Here is a 21,440-nt window from a genome sequence, read left to right as displayed (position 1 = left end):
ATTTTACATTTCCTAAATAAAATATCCTACTAAATAAACCAACAAACAAGACGGGGACTAAATTTATTTAGCACTTCATTTGCCAATTAATCGGGTTTTTAATGGCATGCTACTTATTTTATACGTTTGAAATAAGCAATCCCAGCTGAAGCTTTCAGGTTTTACAGTTCTTGGTTTATTTATTGCCTGATATAATGAAATAAACAATTCCCGTTTTCAGTAGCCTCTCAAAGACATTCACAATGTTTTATACTATACTAAAGCAGCCGATGTTATTGGAGAATCGAACTACATTGGTCACTGTATGTTGCGCGCTCTATATTCAGTAGCGGTGCTACGGCGCAGCTGAACAGCCAGTTCATTTTAACACGGACTCCCGGCCCTATCGGTGGAAAAATGCACGTTCAGTCAGTGCAACCAAAAGTCACGAGACCCATATTTATATAAAAAAAAAGCACTGTTTCTTGGTTCCCAACCCTATCCGCTACTAGAGGCATGTTGAGAGGAGCGAGTGGTTTCATAGTTGGGGAAGATTTACTATGCGCGTGCCAAACTCCGCCTTTCCTTACAGCGCGTCACTGGCGAGTGACAGCGAAGGGGAGTCACTCCCCTGCCTACTTTTAATAGCTTTGTCATGTGATGGAAAGCAGTTGTAAGACAGGTGCCCTCGGTTCATTGTCAGTGAGGGGCGTCCGGGAACGAGTGGATTTTCTCTTTTGCCCGTGTTTTCTTTTTTCGTGCCGTCATTCAGGGGCTGGATGGCGTGGGACAGGTGTAATCAAGATTCGGTGTGGAGAGAACTAGAGGTGAGAACTGATGTGCAACTTATTTTTTCCAGGGCTCGAACACTTAATTGTTTTTATGTGAGTAGACGGATCGCAGGAAACGTCCAAGACTGGCTTCTCTCGTAAATGTGAAATTCTACCGATCCTGTAAGATGCGCGGAAGACACTGAGGCTCTGAATACACGGGAATACACCGGGTTGTGATACACTCTAATTTGTTGGCAGAAATTGTATGTGCAGTGGTTTATCTGGTGATAGAGTGCGGCTTCTCTCAAGCTGTGTCGGAGTTGAACAGTGCCAGTCTACTTAGGATGTCTTGTCGTGGGAAATTGTGTTGACGTTCCCGTGGATGGAGTGCGCTCGCTCGCTGTAACGCAGGTGATGATGAGACAGGTATCTGCTTCAGAGCCACTGCCGATGTGCTGGAATTACTAATATGTTCTCGCGTCAGGTATTGTATATACATTGAAACTTCCAACTAGAACACAGATACAGTCTCGAAGAAGGCTATTTGGATGCATGCGGACCGCGGAGCGCGTGCTGGATTTATTATTGGACAATATGCGTGCTGAAAGGCAAAGAAAAGCTGCTTTACTTTATATTTATCAAAACCTCATTGCAAGGTTAAGCGTTGCTCAGCTGCAATACATCAATAACGATTTCATAACTGTGCATGACGTTTGTCGTTTTTAGTGCGAATCATTGCAGTTCGGGACATATTAGGTTTGTTTAAACATCATGTTCACTCGGCGAAATGTAAGATATGGACGCACGAACGTCGCCCTTTTATTATTATCATAGCAGTCTATCTATCTATCTATCTATCTATCTATCTATCTATCTATCTATCTATCTATCTATCTATCTATCTATCTAGTCGCGTCGTGGTTTATTGCAGGTTTAATAATTTCAGATATTCATAAAGAATTGTTTCCGGCATGCTTTGATGAAACTTTTACTCACTAGCTGTAGAAATATATCGCTGCGCTGTATAGGCACCTGTCTGTGTTGCAAGGTATGCACGTTGCGTTATTGTTATAATATTCATTTTCAAGCGTTAGTTGAGCGTCTCAGTCGGAGCATAAATCCATCTAAACACAATCAGCAAATTGCTGGTCGGTTAGAAATTCTAATCATTTCCATGTGCTCTCTCTCTCTCTCTCTCTCTCTCTCTCTCTCTCTCTGTATGTGCTAGTGATTTAGCGTGTCCGTATTTCGAAAGGAAAAGAGAGAAGGCTTTCAACAAGATGCCTGTGAGATGCATGTGATTTTATCATTTGGTTGTAACCGCGTTGCCGGTGTATAATTCTGTGACAGCGGAACGACGGGATTTGTGTCATTAATAGATCTCAATTAAATCAGACACCGGTGACCAAGTTTGACGCGCGAGATTCTTCGGCACAAACTCTATCGTGCTGCCTCCGAGCAAAGTCTCGCTTATTTATTTTGATTACTTGTTGTGACATTTCTGTCAGTAGCCTACCGAGAAAAGGATTTGGGAAGCGGAATCAGTGGGTAACGTTGGATGATAAACATTTTACTGTTCTCTGTATCGCTTTTTCACAAAACGCATCACTCTACAGCACCCTCCGCCGTTTGTCAAAACTCTATCCACCGCGCACAGTCTTTCCGCGAGCTGCTGTTGGTTTAGCCTCCGCTTCGCCTCTATTTTACTCACAACATACTCAGTGAAATGAAGTACAGTGTCTGACCAACCAGAGGGCGTGGCTGTCGCGCTCTTCCCCACACGGCCCGCCCCTCCCCTGCCTCGGCCAATCACAGAATTGTTGTTTTCTGGTTGGTTATGCTAATGTGGTTTCCTAAATTCTGCAAATGCCATGTTCACAGCTGAAGAGTATGCAATTTGGTTAGAATTCAGTTCACTTTATTTGGTTATTAGTCTGTTTAATTTGTAACAATGCATCTTAAATAAGTACTAAATTTAGCAATGAAAGGCGTAGCTTTCGTGTGCTAGTAGTCACAGAGGACTCAATTATGTAGCAAAGTTACACTCCCTATGAAACAAATAGAGGAAGAGTTATTGGTTTCATCAGACACACAGTACAAATGGGCAGGTGAAGATATTAGAGATATGTTGGTGCATGTTGTGGACCAATTTGTCAAAGTTTTGCCTAGAAAACAGGTAAACCGATAGAATTAAGTGCGGAAAGTGTTTTATTTCCATAGTTGTTTTATGGAAATATAATGTTTTGCTTTCAGTATTTCTCATAGTTCATTTTAGCCTTCAAAAAGTTCTGCCCAAGGAAGAATTTGGCAGTATCTTCATATCCATTTTTAAAAATGATCCCATCTTGAATACCAAACTGCCCCAAATGTCATAGTGCCAAAGGTTTCATTTTTACATTATGTCGGATTTACAGTATTAGAGATAATGAAAACATTTCTACGTTGCTTTAAGAAACTAAGCATTTTGTTTGGTATAATGAGCGATGTAAAACCCGACAAAGCATCATTTGCCAAGTTTTACTTATGATTACAAAAAAAAAAAACAATGGAAAATATATGGACTTTTGTTTAAAAGAAAATCAATAAAAGCAGTGGAAAATAAATAGATTTGAGATGTTTGCCTTATTTACCATTTCCAGTAAAGCATTGGCTTTTTATCTCACATTTGATTTTCTTTGTCATTATTAGAATGTGCAGGGCTTTTGTTTGCATTAAATAAATGGGTTTGCAAGCTTATTCCAGTAACATGTTTATATCGAGCCTGCTGTCCATATACAAGGTGTTGTGAAGCCTGACCAACAATTTATGATTCAATATATGTTGATCCCACCATTAACAGTTGATACCATTTGTGTTTGAGATACATACTGTAAATGATGCAAAGTTAATGTTAACAAATGGTAAAACATGGTGAATTCCGATTGATCAATTCTACTATCAAACAGACCCTTAATTGAATAGTTATAATGCCATTTATGGCTTTTTGAGAAACTGGGTGGGTAATTTCTTCACAAACACTGAATGTAGATGTCTAACATCTTGGCAAATATGTGCTCAACCATCTCCTCTCTCTTTCAGTGTGCTGCCTTGGTTGGTGAAGACCAGCCCCTTTGCCCTGACCTGCCTGAGCTTGACCTCTCTGAGCTGGATGTCAGTGACCTCGATGCAGATAGTTTTCTGGGAGGACTCAAGTGGTACAGCGACCAATCAGAAATCATTTCCAGTCAGTATGGCAATGAAGCATCGAACCTGTTTGAGGTAAAGAGGGTCATGCGATGTTTTCTTATCTGAATGTGCATGTTTGTATATTGTAAAATTAGATATGATTCTGGCTTCACGCAGTTTATTGCGCGAGTGTGGAATTCTTCACAAGCTGGGATGGTCAGTCAGTGCAGTTTATTAGTTAATAACAGAGCTTAACTCTTTGGGAATGAGCATTTATCCATGCTGTCTGATAACTGGGGTGAGGTATTATGATAAGCACCCAACCTTTGTCCAATACTGAAGATCAGTGTTTGTACCTTTTTCTACAATCTTGGGCTGGAATTTATGGCTGTTTGTATGCACTTTCCTCCCGATGTTCTGGAGTAGTGGTCAGTAATAACACAGAGCAACAGTGTCCGTTCACTTTTTCAGTGGCCTTAGTTTCGGAACTATTTTTTCCCTTTATTTTTTTCCGTAGGGATTAAAAAAAAAAGTACTAATTTAAGATTTATCTGCATTAAACCAAACCAACCAGCTCTGAAGTGAACTACAACTTCACAATCTTTGATTTGAAGGAAATCAGACAAAAAGACAAGACTGTTCACTCTATGGCTTTAACAAGGGAAAAAACTACAATCCCATGAATTATTGTGAATGACAATTAGAAAAAAAAATGAAATATGCGACTATTGAACAACATTTTACATTTATTGAAAATTCTACATATTTTGCATAAAACTATTAAAGTAGTTTGAGAGCATAAGCTGACTATGTCATTCACTGGCACAATTTTCTGACTGGTGGAGATTTCTCTGTAAAAAGCATGGGTATTTTTTTGCTGTTAAATATTATCAGTTTAAAAATATATTAAAATAATGCTGACTGAGGCTTCAACAAAAACATATGTCATTGATTAGAAGCCTCATTACTCACAGTAGGTCTGTCTTTAATGGCTTTTAATTATTGTTAGAATCTATTCCACTATTGGAATGAATGGCATGTTTACTTCTACACTCTGTGGTGGTAATGGTACCGTTTCCCAGTGGACAACTCAGTTCCACTGAACTCTATTGAACTCACCAGTGAAGTTCTAGTTTATTGTACAACTAGTCTGCATCCTCACCTTGATCTAGTGGGTCCACTTTAACCGGCTTGTTCCTGCCTGGGGTTGTCATGTTGAAAAAGGGAAGAGGTAAAACTTTAAACCTGTTGCACTTGCACTTCTTCGTCACTGACAGAGAATGCAAAGTCCAGAGGAAAAGAAATGAGGCGGCTGAAACAAAGCAGCCCTGGCTCTGGCTAGTTCATTATGTCTTATCTGTGCAGATAGAGAAGAGAAATGATAATGCCGCATTGCTCTGAGTGCTGGCAAATATAGTGTCGCTCAATTTAGGGGTCTGTGTCATGTTGTTATAGGGAATTCTTGAAGGACTGTGTGAAACACTTACCTAGACCATGTGGTGGGAGGATGATTTTATAGGGCCCGTAATTACAAGTGGCAAAAATAATACTGTGTGTAGGTGCATGTTAATTAACATGGCAGTAATTTACATGCATTACTGCTCATGTGGCAGAAGTGTATTGGAAATTCTTAGAGATATAGAAGGTTTCAGAATGTTTTTGTGGACCCTGATTTAAAATTTCAGTTTAAGCACATTGTGCTAAAACAGCTGATCCTAGTTCAGTGAAATAGGACATGAGGTGTCAATAGTTATGAATGTGTGTATAGTATATGTATTTCCAATACTGGCCTATGTGGGTCAGTACAGTGCCCAAGAGTGAGTGAAGACAGGTTAATAAATGGCCAGCTCTTGTGTAAAGCTAGTTGGCAGGACTTTTTCTTCCTCCCATTGCACTCTTTCAAACCCCTGGCAATGTTTTCTTAACCTGTCTGACTGCAGTATAGTTAATGGGTGGCCTGGCGAGTCCTGTGATGTCACACAACAAGCAGGCCACACACGGACACAGAGACTGAACCTGCCTGTGCTGTTTAGGATCTGGCTATTTTAATATATATATATTAATTTTTTTTTTTCAGTTTTGCCTTAGATATTTTAATTTCATTCTTTGATTTGTATTTATACATCATAAAAGCAGTAAAAGCCCATGTTTATATAATATATATATATGAATGTAAATTTTATTGACCCATTAGACAAAATTAGTGGTCAAATGATTAATCGCATCCAATATATATATATACTTTTTTTTTTTTTTACATAATATACATATATACAGTACACACACATTTATTGTTCATCTCAAAAACTTTTTTTTGGGGGGGGGGTGCAGTTAATCGTGATTAATCGTTTGAAAACACTAGACAAAATATTAAAAAATATATTATTTTTGTTAAATATCATGTTTGATACATTGCTTTTATTGCTCATACTCCAGGAGGATTGTTCAGATACCCAAACTGAGCAAAAATATGCAATTTGGTGGATGTACTTACATTTATATGGTCAAAAAGCTAAATGCTATTCTGATAGCTTAATAGGCTAAATCAAAAAGGTATTTATAACATTAAAACAGATTACTTACATAAAATGCATGTAAATGTAATTTGTCACAATGTTTAAATAATATGTCTTAGTGAGATTTTTAATGCCTAGTTTTATATTCAAAGGTCTGTAGTTCCAAAACATATAATGCAAGTCAATGCAATGCATTGACTGAGAGATGCATAAACAAACAACATTCCTCGAAAGCCTGATAATCATATTTGATACTCACATCTGAGCATGTTTTTTTTGTAGAAATGTATGTATGGATAATCAAGTAAATCAAAGTTGCTTCAGTCCAGTGAGTGTTCATCTGACAATATTAATAACATTATAAAAATTATTACTATGTTTACTCATTAAAGATTTCACAGCAAAAACTCATGTGAGCCCCAACCTGAAAATAGACTTTTAAGAATTATACTTTACAAAGTTGTTATAAACTGGATGAACTATCAATCAGACGACAGAAGGCATTTAACAGATTGCATACAAAAGGGTTTCAGCAAAATTTTGATCATGCTGATAATTTAGAGGCCTTATGAAATTTACATATCAAATACGAAACAGGCGTAACATGCAAAAAAGGAAACAGAAAATTACAGCTATACAAAAGCATCATCAAATAGGCTTACATATATTTTCCTGATTACGATTCATTATTTCATGTCTTACGCTTTCCTGACATTTTGTACATGATGTTCCATTACTGCAGGGCCGTGTGGGGCAAGCCGGCAGGCAGATGAGAGTGAGTGATAGCGGCGCAGGGAAAACGCATTTCGTGTGACGTGATGGCTTATGCCTTTCAGTGGCAGTTCAGCCCTAGTTATCAAGCCCATCTCAGGGGCTAAAATGGATCTCCTGAGGTGGGGGCCGACAGGCAGCTCGCTCTGCCCCAGGGAGAGGGCCTGACAGCATGGTCAGCCTGTCACCAGCAGCCCCTCTCTCGGGAACAGGGCCGTGGGGAGGCTAGAAGCACTCAGACATGTAAAACCACGCTTTGAGTCAAATAGATTTGCTCTTTCAGGCACTGGTTGAAAGTGTAGGGCTGCTACATTTGTATTGAGCTGCTTGTATTCCGTAAATGGAACATTTACTTCTCATGCATAGTGATAAGTGCTGCACCCAAGTTTTGTCTTTTTTTTTTTTCTTCTTCAAGAAATTTAAAAGCAAAATCAAGTTAGGTAGCACTTTATAGGATATTTACAGACTATTCAAAAGACAATCCCTGGGATATGCTTTGGTATCAGGCTGCTGTGACAAATATTGTAGCTATTGTGCTTGCAAAAAAAGTACTATGTGGAACAGTGATGGTAGCAGATCGTTATGTTAAAGAGAGAGAGAGAATACAGAGTTCACACATGAGGAGAAAAAAAAGAACTCAATTTTATTCAGAGGCCCAAACTGAGTGAAAAAAATATGCAATTTAGTGAAGATGTTGACATTTATATGGCAGAAAAGTGCTGAAATTCTGATAGCTTGCGAATCCGTAAGATTTTTATAACAGCATAGCAGACTACTTATATAAAATGCATATAAATCTCAGTTGTCACTCTGTCTCTCTTGATAATATGTCTTGGTAAGATGATATTTAAATGCTTAGCTTTGTGATCGAAGATCTGCAGTTTTAAAACATATAGACTACAATGTATTTCAATGATGATTGACAGATGTACAAATAAATGTTCCTATGCATTATATTTATTTAACTCTGGCTCATTGGAAAAATGCGCCTGTAGCACCATTTCTGCAAAGTGATATTAGGTTGCTTGTTTTGTGACATTCGCGACTCGTCTTTGACTTGTAGAATCAAGCTTGGGTTTCACAGGTGCAATGCAGTGCAAGGCTGTACCAGGTGAGCAACCGAGCAAGTTTACTACGTCACAAATGCAAAATTCAAAATGCATTAGTTGACATATCATGCATCCATGTTCATGCAAACATGCTGAAATTGTTTTAACATATCATTATATTGTGCAAGAAATTGCAGAAAAAATAAGTCTTTTTAATCAATAATCTGTCACGTACAGTAATCATCATTTGTGTAAAAAAGAAATATAAGTTGTTGGTGTTTTACTGCTACTAGTGTTGATTTCTGCAGGAAACGTTTTACACGTATTTCCAAAAAGCCTAAACAATTCTTAGCAATTTGTTCACTTTAATTCTGCCCAAAACTCCAGCAATCCTGTGACTAAAACCTTTTAAAGGGCATGTTTTAAGCAGAGTTCTAGTCCTAGATGTAGTCCTGATAGCTCTCTCATTTGATGAACAGGTGACTGGAGTGTAACATGCTGTCTTTTTGGATGGCATTTAGCTCTGAATCCAGGCTACAGTTCTTGCTGTTCTCATCGCTGCATGGACAATGTGTGGAATGGAACACTCCCTGACTCCAAGAGATTGCCGCAGCCTTTTATTTTAAGAGCACTTGACACCTAGTCAAAATAACTCCCTGTTAAAGACTGTACTGTATTAGGTCATCCAAGGCTGTTCAGTCGGTTCTTGTGATGTTTATATCCAAACACAAAACTATGCTGCCAGCAAGTGTTTGGAATTATAACTTGTTCGTGGAGTGAAAGCACTGGCTGTGCTTTGTAAGGTGAGTGCAGTTACCGATGACCGGTTAAAACTTTGACCAGACTCTGACCTAGCTATTGGAGATGAGCCAAAGTGTGTATTTGTAGGTGTGTGTGTTTGGAGGCTCGGATGTCTAAGTGTGAAAGCGAGATTAATTGCTCAAATAAATCAGACACACACCCAAGCGCACACATTCATAAACACATCCATGTAAACAGGCTCTGTTTGCTTCTTGCTCGTCTAATAATTTCCAAATCTACAAACAGAAACCCAGATCAAATCGTCCAAATCTACTGTAGGTCTACGTCTCTCAGAAGACAGAAAAATGCTCTCAAGCACATCTACGCTGAGACACGCGCACATGGTGTTAACGGTGACTGCTGATGGCTTCGCATTTTTAATTTGCAAATATATGCTGACATTTGAAAACACACCATCAGTTTAGCTGCACAAGTTCAGCTGGGCCAAGCATATTATCATTTTGTGCTGCATAATGTGATTTCCTCACGCACTTGCACACACACACACACACACACACACACTCGACACTTTGACTTATCCTCTCGAAGCGCAGACGGTTTGAATGTTGTCAGGCCTCAAAAGCATCACTAAAGCTGCTGCTGTCATTTTTTGACAAGTGTTATTTATCACTATTATAGTATTCATTAATTATTTTGAATAAGCCTTTATTTAGATATTTTTAGTTTTAATTTTTGTAATTTTGTCATGTGCATTTGTCATTTTTTTTATTATTATTCTTTTTAACTTTATTTTTTTTATTTATTTCTGTTTTAGTAGTTTTAAAATTAAGATCTATTTATTTCCATTAGCTGTCAATGCAACACTTCTAGTTTTATTTATTTAATTTATTTGTGTATCATTACCTGCTATAGGTGAATTACTAGAACAATAACAAAGTGCATTAAACATTAAATGAGACTTTGTGCTGCAAACCAGTATTTATGATTAATATAAAATTATGATAAATAATATAATGACCAGTTTCTATAATTTATAATCACCTCATTATATTTTAATCGTTTTATTTTATTTTAATTTTAACTTTCAATTACCAAAAAAAAAAAAAAAAACCTTAGTTTAACCCCTTTTATTTTTTGTTATATACAATATATATATATATATATATATATATATATATATATATACACACAACACTGGTTTTGCCATTTGTTTATGGTTTTCATGGTGTTAAGTCACCTAAAATCTAAATTATTTATATATTTTGTTGTTTTGCAGTGAATCTAAATTGATTAATGCATTTAATTTGTTATATCTCTCATTTTGCATTATCTGAAGGTGCAATCGTTATAAATATTACATTTTATTTTATTTAAAAAAAATACTAAAAACTACAGGTTCTTTCACTGTAAATATTGTATTTTAATTTCAGCTCTATTTCAGTTATCAAAAATGATGTAATAGTTTTAGAATTAGTTAAGAATAACAACATCCATTAATGTTTTTTTCTGTTTCACTTTTATGTATAATGCATTATAATGGGTTATTAAAGGGTATAACCCATTATAATTATTAATAATGTGCATTGTAATACATCATATCTTGCTGTAAATAATTTAAAATGCATAATGTACCAATGAATTGATGAGTGTTATAATGTATTAAATGTGGTTAAAGTTATTCATGAGATTGTACAATGCATTATAAGTTACATTACAAGTCATAATTAATGCATTACAACTACTTTTATAATGCATTATACATAAAGTAAAGTGTTACCTGTTTTTCTTATTAATTGTTGTTGTATTATGTTTACACACCTGACAACTAAATTATTTAGCTATTCTCAGTGAACCTGAACGGTTTAACGGATTCTCGTGGTTATATCTCTCATTTAGCTTTATGTGCAGGTGTTATCATTATTCATATTTTTATTTCATTGCAGCTTTTTTGTAGGTAACAACACTGAATTCTTTTTTTTATATTTTGTATTTTTTTGTATGGTGTTTAGTCACCTGACAACTAAATTAATTTTAGTTTAAATAAGCTATCCTGTTACTTCAGATTGAAATGAATGCTTAAGTGAATTTCCTTGGTTGTATCTCTCATGTTGCATGAGCTGCAGGTATATTTAGCTGTATGTCACGGCTCCATCCTGCTCCCAGAGGGCCTCTTTCCTGCAGAGTTTAGCTCCAACCTCCTCCAACACATCTGCCTGGAGGGTTACAGTAATCCTGACGACCTTGATTAGCTAGTTACGGTGTGTTAGTTAGGGTTGGAGCTGAGCGCTGCAGGATGGAGGCCCTCCAGGAACAGGACTGGACACCTAGGCTGAAATTAGGTGGTATTTTGAGTAGTGGCATTGGTGCCACCATTGGTCAAACAGGTAATGGGTTATATTTTATAAGCGCGTTTCGTTATATGCATGTGTTGTGATGATTTGCAGCGCGTTTCGCTATATGCACGTGTTGTGATGATTTGCAACACTTGTGTTTTCTTCACTTGCTGATGTTTTTTCAATTTGCATGTGTTTTCTTAAGTTGCAGCGTGTTGAGCTGTCTCGGCCACCGTAGGTTAGGGTTGTTTCGTCACACATTTGAAGTATGTTTCTCATATAAAGTGCATCAAAAAGAGTTGGGCAATTTCGTAGCCATACCAGGGTGAATTCTTAGTTGCAATAGTGTGACAGAGCCCTCTCATCAATAAGGAGCCTCTGAAGTTTTGGCAGTGAAGCTTGTCAAACAACTGTAGAGAGAGTCTGAAATCCAGCGGGCATAAGCAAATATATTCACTTTGCAATGAAGGGAGGGAAAAAAAGCAAGGGAGCGCGAGAAGGAGGGAAAGAAGAGTGAGGGTAACATCACTTGAAGCTGGAAAATAGTCCCCGCAAGGCATGTTTGGAGAGGGACAAGTTAACATAAAGCTGTTGCTCGGTTTGCTTGCATACTCTTGCATTCTGCTTCTTTCTCAGGCTCTGGTTTCCTGTCCTGTATTCATTTTCATGCTTCTGTCATCTTCCTCTGTCCACAAAGGCAATGTTTTATTCTTTCATGCTTGCTTTCCTATCCCTTACTGTCTAAAGTGGTAGTTGTACTTCGGGGGCCCGTAGCCTCAGCTGATCTTGATTCTTAGCCACCTGATGCTCATTACAGAACAAATTCAACACCCCACACACCCCTGCGGGGGAGAGAGAATGGGGGGGAATTTGTTACCAAGGGTATTCGAAGTCTGTTTGTGCAAGTGAAAGAGAAGGATAGAGTTTTTTTTTTTATAACACTGTGTGCCTGTTATTGATATATATTGACATTAAATGCATAGTTCGTTAATAGTAGCATTGCATGCATTGAAATTTCAACAACCCAAAATGATTGAGCAAAAATGAAATTTTCGGTTAAGGCTGGAACTTTTTTTATTTTAAAAAGTTTTTATTTAGGTGAAAACCAAAGCCTAAAATAACCAAAAAAGTAATTACATTTAAGTAACTGACCCTTCGCTGGGAGCTTCATTGACAGGCGATCTGACCAATCATATCGCCGAATCTGCCATTTTCTCTGACAGACTAACCAGTCAGGAGAGTAGAGTAACAACAATGGACTTGAACTTGAAAATGGTATGAAACAAGATACCTTCTGATGTTCATTCATGTTTATTTTGTGTTTTAAGTAAACGTGAAAAGACGATCAGTCCTGGCTGTCATCTCTATGTTGTAGATAATTCTCTACCAAGACTTTATATCTGCTTACAGATCTTATCTAATTCCTTCAAGCCACCGGTGTGAATTACCTCAAGCTTGGATCTTAACACATATCTCCCGTGTGTGTATATGTGTGTTTATGGTTGTGTGGCATGCTGGTACTGTTCAAATGGCTGTAACAAGGTTTAGCTTCCTTTGCTCTGGGACACAGTGTGTTCTGCCAGTTCAGTGTCAGCTGACAGCCACTACCCAGAACTGAAGCACCACAGGTGGTCACACATGTGACCATTTTTCCATGTTACACATTGGGGTTTTCCTTGGACATATTGGACATCCCTTTAAATCATGTTTTATGAGTCTGGCTCAGACGGCTTGTGCTGGAAGTCGCACTGATCTGGTGCCAAATTTCATCTGGGTCGTGATAAATATCCTGCATGGACAGTACAACCAGTACTACTCGAGGATTTAATGAGCTTTAATAATAATTTAATAACAGTGTTCATGAGCTTTGCATTATTGACTGCGTGGATGTGTTCGAGCATCCAAACACACACACATGCATGCAGTTAGTTCAGTAATATTCCCGTTTTGTAACGTGTTACCAGTTGTAAGTGCAGGATAACCATTGTGGGCTATTTTTAGTCTGGGACGTAATCTCTTCTAAGAGCCATTCAGGACCTGTCTCTTTCTAACCTGGCCGGAAATGCTAAGCAAATAAGCCCCAGGCGTCTGGCTCAACTCTAGGCCGAGAGAGAAAGTGAGTCCCGGTACAGGCGATTCCTGGATTATTTAATACTTCATCATGGCAGGGAGGGGGAGTTTGGATCTCTGAATTCCAGGAACGCTGGTTGTTTTAGGGCTTATGCACTGCAGGGTACAGAGTGTTTCGGACGTAGCTTAGTGGCGTCACACTGCACGATTTTACAGTGGGGGTAAATTAACAAACAAAATGCTACATTTTTGCAATGGGGAATGAGTCGGTTGGTTTCATTGCAGAAGATAAATTTGATACATGCTCAGACTTGCATGAGCACTTTTAATAGTTCTGTCTACCAGGTGAAATGAAACGATGTAACATATATTCCCAAAGTTTTGATTGAGGTTCAGTTTTTCAGTTGCAGACAGTCTCATTTCTCCTTCCATCTGTAGTTCATCCCACAATATTTCAATGGTATTTATCATGAATAAAAAAGTGTGAACATATGTTGAGTGTGATATATCCTTGTCACAGTGGTAAAAAGATGTAGTTAAGTGCTGTAAAAATCTGCTTCAATTGCGGCGGGTGGTTGCAAAAGCAAATTTAGTTTTAGTTTTGGTTGGTGTTTTAATTTGTGGCCCAGGCCAAGCCAGACCTTGTAAAGATTTAGGCCTACATGCGTGCATAAACACAGTGCCTCCAGTGTGTGCATAAATCATTATAATTTCTTTGGTGTATATGCATCACAGTAATTTGCAATTACTTTACAAAACCATCAATATATTTTATTATTATTATTATTATTATTTATTAATGTATTTTTTGATTGCATAATTATGGCAATATATACACGTAACTACCAGGCAAGCCCCTTTGGCAGCTGTGATGCCTGACTAATGGATTAAACTTGATCCAGATATCTTTTTTTTTTTTTTTTGATTATTGGGTCATCACACCTTATATATTTACTGATTAATTAATCTCATACTGAATGTGTGTGTGTGTGTGTGTAGAGACACTCTATAATTTCACAAGTAACACTTTGAATAAAAACTGAAATTTGCTTGAAAGCCTAAAGTACACTTTTTTAAGTATATTTTGCATTAGTATGTGTTGCAGTCATAAAAAAAAAGAAAGAAAGAAAGAAAGAAAAAAAACCTTTTGATATTGTTTAAAATACAATGTGTGCATGTTTCCAGACTTTACATGCATAGATAAAAAAAAAACTGAAAAGGAGAAGAAAAAAGCTTAATGGGTATTTGAAACATAATGGGAATAATCGCTTCACAAACTCAAGGTCTGGTAGATCTTCACTCACCTACTGGAGATGGAAGTCAAGGTAAAATATAATGCATTTATTTAGTAATCAGCAAATAGCTTTTATCCAGTGGGGTGACAGCATTGCAGTGGGGTCTGATAAGATCATTTACTTTCAGGTGTTTTGCTGGCAACTTTACTCAGAATTGAGTGTAAATTGAATAGCATGACCTTTTGCAGCCGAATTAAATTGACTGCATTTCCACACACATTTGATGGTTTCAATTACCATACATTTTTTGATATTGGAGTCTGTAACCTCACTCGTTCCTCACTGATACTTGTCTAAGAGCAGGTGTTAGTGATAAAACACACAGACATGCAGTCTGTAAGGAAGGTGTTTTTTTTTTTTTTTTTGCCCTCTGCTTTCATACAGTACAAACGTATTCCGCCAAATTGACCCTTGTGTAGTTAAAACATGCTTTATTATAGAACGAGGTCTGTAGTTTCATCTTTCTCCATTGTTTTCACTCCTCTGCATGTTTGGTGCAGTGCCGGTGATGATGTGCCCCGTGGCTGATATCAGGGTGACAAATGACGGGCCGCTCCACCGGTGTGCTGCTCATAAGTCTGCCAGCAGCCGAAAGGTCAGAAGGGGATCTGGAGGATAACAAAGCACTTTTAACAAGAGAAAAGGGTGACTTTACACGCTTAAATACTGGCTTTATATGTCCACATTTTCTTGTTTTGACACGTATGGCAGTACCTGCAGCATTGGAATGAACCAGAACTCAGTTTCCTTTCATCCTACCGTTCCTGCTTACTTTTCTAGCACATCTTAGCATGATCACCATCCTGTATATGTTTATTCTCACAAAAGATTGCCTACCTCTGCAGATTTGCCACCTCAGACTTAAGCAAAGTTCTCTTTGCATGCACATTTCAGAAAGGAAAGATGTGTGCTTTTCTTTTCACCACTGCATTAAAATATTTAGACTCCAGCTCTTTAGGAATCCGAGCACCCTAGTGTCAGCATTATCGGGTGAGTTTCTAAAATAAGCAGTGCATCAATATGTCTGAGCACCGAAAACTACGTTTATTCTAATTGCATTAGAAACAGAGCTGTGGGCCATCTGTTGCACCACAGCTAAAAAAAAACAGCATGCAAACTCCTCTTCCTTTCTTTATCATCAGTGCATCCATTTCGATCATGTCAGTTTGTTGCTAGCATTTTATTTTTCACTTTCAACTCTTTCACTTTGTGCAAGAGAGCAATTATTTCTAGGTAAAATTGTTTGTTTGCGGCTCTGTTTGTGGGCACTGACGTCTGAAGGTCTGAAATTCATGGCAACTTTCAGTGGCCAAGGCCCACCCATGAGGCCGTTTGACCGACGTGTCAAACAACCAATAACAGTTTGTTTCGTTCTTCTTCACGTTTCAGGGTGTGGAAATGTTGCCACAATAACAGACCAGTGTGTAAAACTTTCGGACGTATTTGAAAGATTATATGTCGCAAACTTTAAATATTTCACATACTTTTGAAAATCCAGTGTTTAGTAGATACTGATAAGCGCTCGTCATCACAGCTGTAAACACGACGCTTTGTTCTTTCGTGGGGGGGTTTGGCGTCACGGCATCTTTGTTTTCAGGCTGAACTTGAAAGAACGTGACACACACGTCTACCAGAAATACTGTATAATTCAACCAATCCAACCATGACTTCGAAACACCTGAAGTGTTTCCACTTTTGTGTGCCGTATGCATCAGATGTATAGCCAACGGTCCATGGGAATGACGTCTGAGGCTGAGACTAGGGGGGTGGTAATGTTGGTTTGGGTTATGAAAAGTTAATCTTTGCCATACTCTGTCTCTCTGTGATCATTGCCTCTGGAGCAGGCATGCCTCAGTGCCCAGTGTGCAGGATCATTTGTGGGGGAAATGAGGTTTGAAATAGTGCTGGTGATTCCACTGGCAGAATCCTATTTTTGAGTATGACATGACTGATGTGCCATGTACATATACTGTGACATGATCTGGTTAGGCTTATTGAGAGAGGCTTAAATTGGAATGTTTTTGATAATGTGAGGGACAATATTATGTGTGACTTATAATATATTTGAGGTGTTTTATTGTTTTTTATTGGAGTTCTGGATTTGATCAAAAATATATTTGTTGACATGTATTCTCTCTATTTCTTAATTCCAAGTGTAGTAATTCCAATTCATTATAATTCCAATACTGCTATCCAAATTAATTTCAAATTCAGAAGATGTATTGCATTTTAAAAGACATTCTCTGTTCGGAACGGTGTACAAACTTTGTTTTGGCCACAGCTAGAAAAGGTAAAATTATAGACAAATATTGAATAATGAAAATCTATTTTAGAGCTGTGAACGAAATTCTGTCAGATGGAAACAAACTCTATTTTGGTTTCAGAGAGAACAAAAAGAGAAAGAAAATTACATCTATCTTCACTTTAACCTTTTTCCACACATTCTAGGTCATGTAATGTCTTCCTTGTGATGGTGCACACCTTTGGTTGTAAAATGCACTCAGAGTAATTGACTTTCTAGGTTTTATTACCTGCAGAGTTTTCCCCCTCTGTTATGGTGGACATGCAAGGCCGCAGATCAAAATATGAACCTCACATTTTACTTTTTTTTTTATATACATTTTTTGTTACCTGTGGGGTATTCGCTCAGATCCTCAAATGATATCGGATCAATTTTATTCCAGCCGTGAAGTTGGAGTAAAAGAAAAGGACCATGCTACCTGTTATCAGTGGCATAAGTTATATCTCAGGAATACAATGGCTTAGGTGGAACTCAATAAAAGAGTTAAAGCAAGGACAATTTCAAAGACAGCCTGTCTGATAACAAAAAAACGTACCTGATAATGAATGACTGGTGAGCACTGGCGCGCCTCTGAAGTACTGGGGGAGGGAGGGGAGCTAGATGGAGTGTGACTGCCGAGCGCTTGCCAGAGTGTTTTATGGCTAATTGAAGCATTTGTGGTAAAACAGCCATGAATGGCACCCTTTAGAATTAGAGCAGGTTAATATATTGTGATCCCACAATTAGCCTACGATTGTTAAGATCTGTTTAATTCAGTGGGGTCCATTAAGCGGAATGGGAAAGGTCCTATCTATTTTTCTTCCCTTCTTACTCAGACTGTTTCTCTTTAGAGGCAATCGATGGCTGCTGAAACGGCTCCAGAGGTTGCCTGGAAAATCTGGCCACTCTGACACAAGGTTGAATGTACTTTGCTAGTGTTGGTTACACTTTGAATTATGTGCCTGAATGGAGGACAAAGGTTATTGGCCTGTTACGTAGCATACTGAGAGATAACCAATGCTGTAAGAGGAGTATGGTTTTTGGCCAAACTTTTGATTGCTGTATAAACCCTGGAGTAGCTTCTGTCATGCTAGATAAAGTCTTACCAATAGTTCACACTTTAGTTTCACTAACTTCGAGTCCTTATTTGGGTGCATGCGGATGGTATGGAAGTTGTTTCAGAAAGTAAAATCCCCAAATGAATAAAAGCTTTCCTCTGTTAATCAAACGATGAGCATCTATGGGAAGTCATTCTAAATAACCAGGATTATAATTAGCTTGAAGGAAATGCTTATTGTTATTGCCCTCTGTTTTAGTGGCTGCCTGGGATTTTATGAAGTTGCAGAAGACAAATTGCAGGGAGACAGCAAAGGCAAACCTCATTGAAAGGACATAGTTAGCCAACCATTAAACAGCAGGCTAAGTCACAGCCTGTGATTTCTTCACTCAGGTGCCCCTGCAAATCTTTTATCTTTTATCAATTCAAACTCAGATTTAGAAAATATGTCCCAAGGAGGGCATTGTGAACTCATTTTCCTCCCTGTCAGTGGCTAATCAAACGTTAGCGCTATCAGTACCGAAATCTCTTAAATGGAGTGAGATAAGTAAAATGGCCTTGTTTTGATGTCTCAAAAGCAGCTCCCATGAGCATATGAACATGCTGGTGTGTAATCGTGGGAAACTATTAATAGAAAAGGGATCAAACTAGGTGATCGTTGCACATGGGACTGGAGGCTAAGCAATGCAAAACTTCTATCTGAAGAGGACAGTCCCCCTGCAGCCACCACCATCATGCCCGAATGCTATCAGCAAGCGATACTAATCCTGTGGTGTGCATAAAAGGATTTGTTCTTGTTGGCCTGCATACGCCACGTCCCCCAGCAATTTTGGTGTTTATCTTCTGCAATTGCTAAGTCCCGTGGGTTTTGGTGATGGAACTTCCAGTGCCTGTGACTTTTCCACAGCCTCCACTCCATGGATACTGCCCCTCCTGTGTTACCATCTGCGTAAGAGACAGAGACGGGAACTTCAAAGAGTTTAGCATTTAGCATTTGATTCTATAATCACACTTCATATGCTCAAAAAAATTGCATCTATTTCAAGTCACAACAAGGCTTCATATCTATGGATTGCCAGCTTGAATTTAGTTGATAAGCCATTTGAGATGTCTGAGTTGGGGATTGGAGGAACTTAAACTTCCCTCGAATTGTTTCTCACCTCTTTCTCTCTACTTCCCTGAGAAGTTGCTGTGTGTCAGCTCAGTTAATGGCTTTCTTAGAGGAGATATTATTTTGGTCCACTAAGCTGCATGTTAAATGTATGACTGACAGTGCTGTCTCACGTGGCTTAGGCAATTTGTAGTTGAAAGAGATTTTGTAGTAAAGAAATAAATAAAAATGGATGCAGCAAAAAAACAAATACCATCCTCTATTAGCGATTATTGAGTGTGGCTCCACCCAGCCTGAAAACAGACAAAATATGCAACTACCCTAAACTAAAATGTCTTATTTTCTTTCACTGTTCTTTCCCTTTTTCTTTTTGTCCCCTTAAGAAGATAGATGAGGAAAATGAGGCCAACTTGCTGGCAGTGCTCACAGAAACACTGGACAGTATCCCAGTGGATGAAGACGGGTTGCCTTCGTTCGAGGCCCTGGCAGATGGGGACGTGACCAATGCCAGTGATCAGAGCTGTCCTTCCACCCCAGACGGCTCGCCTCGCACCCCAGAGCCAGAGGAGCCTTCATTGGTAAGAGAACCGCCCCACCCGTGCTTCCCCTGTGGCCAATCCTATTTTGCCATGAAGCATGGCCCTCTCATTTTATTTCCTTCCCTCGCTCTTTTTTCCGGTCCCAATGTGTTTCACTGTGCTCCCTCTGTCTGGTCTTCACTAGCACCAGATAAGGAGATGCTGCAGGCCTGTCACCAAAAATGGGTACAGACTCATCAGACATCAGTCTCCTATTGATGTTTGCACAGAGAACATATCCACGGTGCTGTTGAAACAGCAAATCAAAGTAGACAGTGTTCCTGAGCTGCTAATTGCATTGTTCATTACTGCAAAAAGGCAAATGCACAACACTGTCAAGCCGAAGCAACGAAAGATATGCCAAAAGAACTGAATTTGAAAGTGACTATTTCAATTTTCTCAATAGTATAAACAGCGAAAATTTAATTTCCATCATTAATTACAGTCTTAGCAACTCAGAAAAATCATTGCACCTGTTCTGTTTGACATGCTGCCACAGCATTACTCTGATATATCTGATTCATAGCCTGCAAAATTAAATAATTAAAGTTTAATGTTGCAGCTCTCATATTCAGTCATATATTGCATAAATGTTTTTCAAAACATGCACATGATTCTGCTGTCATCAATAAATGAGTTTGTCAACTTTGAAGATGCTTAGAGAGAGAATTGTTTGAAAACAATGCATGCAAAATTGAGATTGCAAAAGACCGTATACAGAAACAACAGAGTATGCTAATAAAGGCAAGGTCATGGGTTTGATTCCCAGGAAATGCATAAACTGATAAGCTATATACCTTGGTTACAAAGTAAGTTGCTCTGAATAAAGCATCTGCCAAATGCATAAGTGCAATGTAAATTCAAAAGTATTGCAGTATATTGTGATCTTTTTCTCTGCTCTGTTCGTAGCTGAAGAAGCTCCTCCTGGCGCCTGCTAACTCCCAGCTCAGCTATAATCAATACCCAGGTGGCAAGGCACAGAACCATGCAGCCAGCAACCAACGGATCAGACCAACACCTGCTGTTGCCAAGGTAGCTGCTCACTGCACTTCTTGCATCAAAGGCCTGGTGTGTGAGCTCATTTGCTAGTTCCATGTAATTTTTCCTATCTGTAAAATTATACAAATAGTCTGCTCCGTCCAGGGAGCTAAAGCTTGATTGAGTTGTGTGTGTGATGGAGGTGTCTCATCTGATGTTACATTACCCTTGATGACGTTCAGGACTTCTGAATGGCACCATCTAATTTCCATGAAAAAGAAACCGCTGAGATGTCTTCATAGAATTAACACTGTCGATCTTGTCACAAAAACAATGATTTATTACCCCAGGCCCATTCATGTTTGCAAACTAGAAGAAAAATTAGTAGTTATTTGAGGTGAACATCACACATAATTCTCTCCCCTCCACACAAACACACGCACATGCACAAGCTAATTTTCCTTAATAACTTTGACTAGTCTGTTTCTGGATCTCTGCACATGGCAGGGTCCCAGAGGACACCGCTGTCTCCTCCTGCTGCCTGCATTCAGATCTTCCTGGAGCCATCCCAAGACCTTGTAATTAAGATGATGGGCAAAGTACACTTACGTTGTCTTTTGGGAGGTTAAACCACCTCTGCGCTAACCCCCCGTTCTCGATCTCCCTACGTTAACCTGTTACAATCCATGTTCATTCTGCTCTCTCTCTCTCTCTGATTTCTG

At 38.5% G+C, this 21,440-nt stretch overlaps 1 protein-coding gene across 4 annotated transcripts in view; it reads left to right on the top strand.

Moving 5' to 3' along the window:
- The first annotated feature begins 624 nt into the window (after positions 1–624).
- The window catches only part of ppargc1a (peroxisome proliferator-activated receptor gamma, coactivator 1 alpha), a 39,092-nt gene continuing 18,276 nt past the window's right edge, over positions 625–21,440 (top strand). The window contains exons 1-4 of one of the 4 annotated variants that reach the window (XM_059538845.1): positions 625–806; positions 3,831–4,010; positions 19,549–19,740; positions 20,650–20,772. In XM_059538845.1, coding sequence (XP_059394828.1) covers positions 759–806; positions 3,831–4,010; positions 19,549–19,740; positions 20,650–20,772 — 543 coding nt within the window. In that variant the 5' untranslated portion in view covers positions 625–758. Of the gene's footprint in view, positions 807–3,830; positions 4,011–19,545; positions 19,741–20,649; positions 20,773–21,440 lie in introns of all 4 variants that reach the window. The other 3 variants (XM_059538837.1, XM_059538854.1, XM_059538863.1) reach the window with 3 other exon arrangements.

The sequence above is a fragment of the Carassius carassius genome, chromosome 3, assembly GCF_963082965.1.
Source record: "Carassius carassius chromosome 3, fCarCar2.1, whole genome shotgun sequence".
Classification (NCBI taxonomy): Eukaryota; Metazoa; Chordata; class Actinopteri; order Cypriniformes; family Cyprinidae; genus Carassius; species Carassius carassius.
Note: the sequence above shows the minus strand (reverse complement) of the source record. Positions and strands in the feature narration are given on the sequence as shown.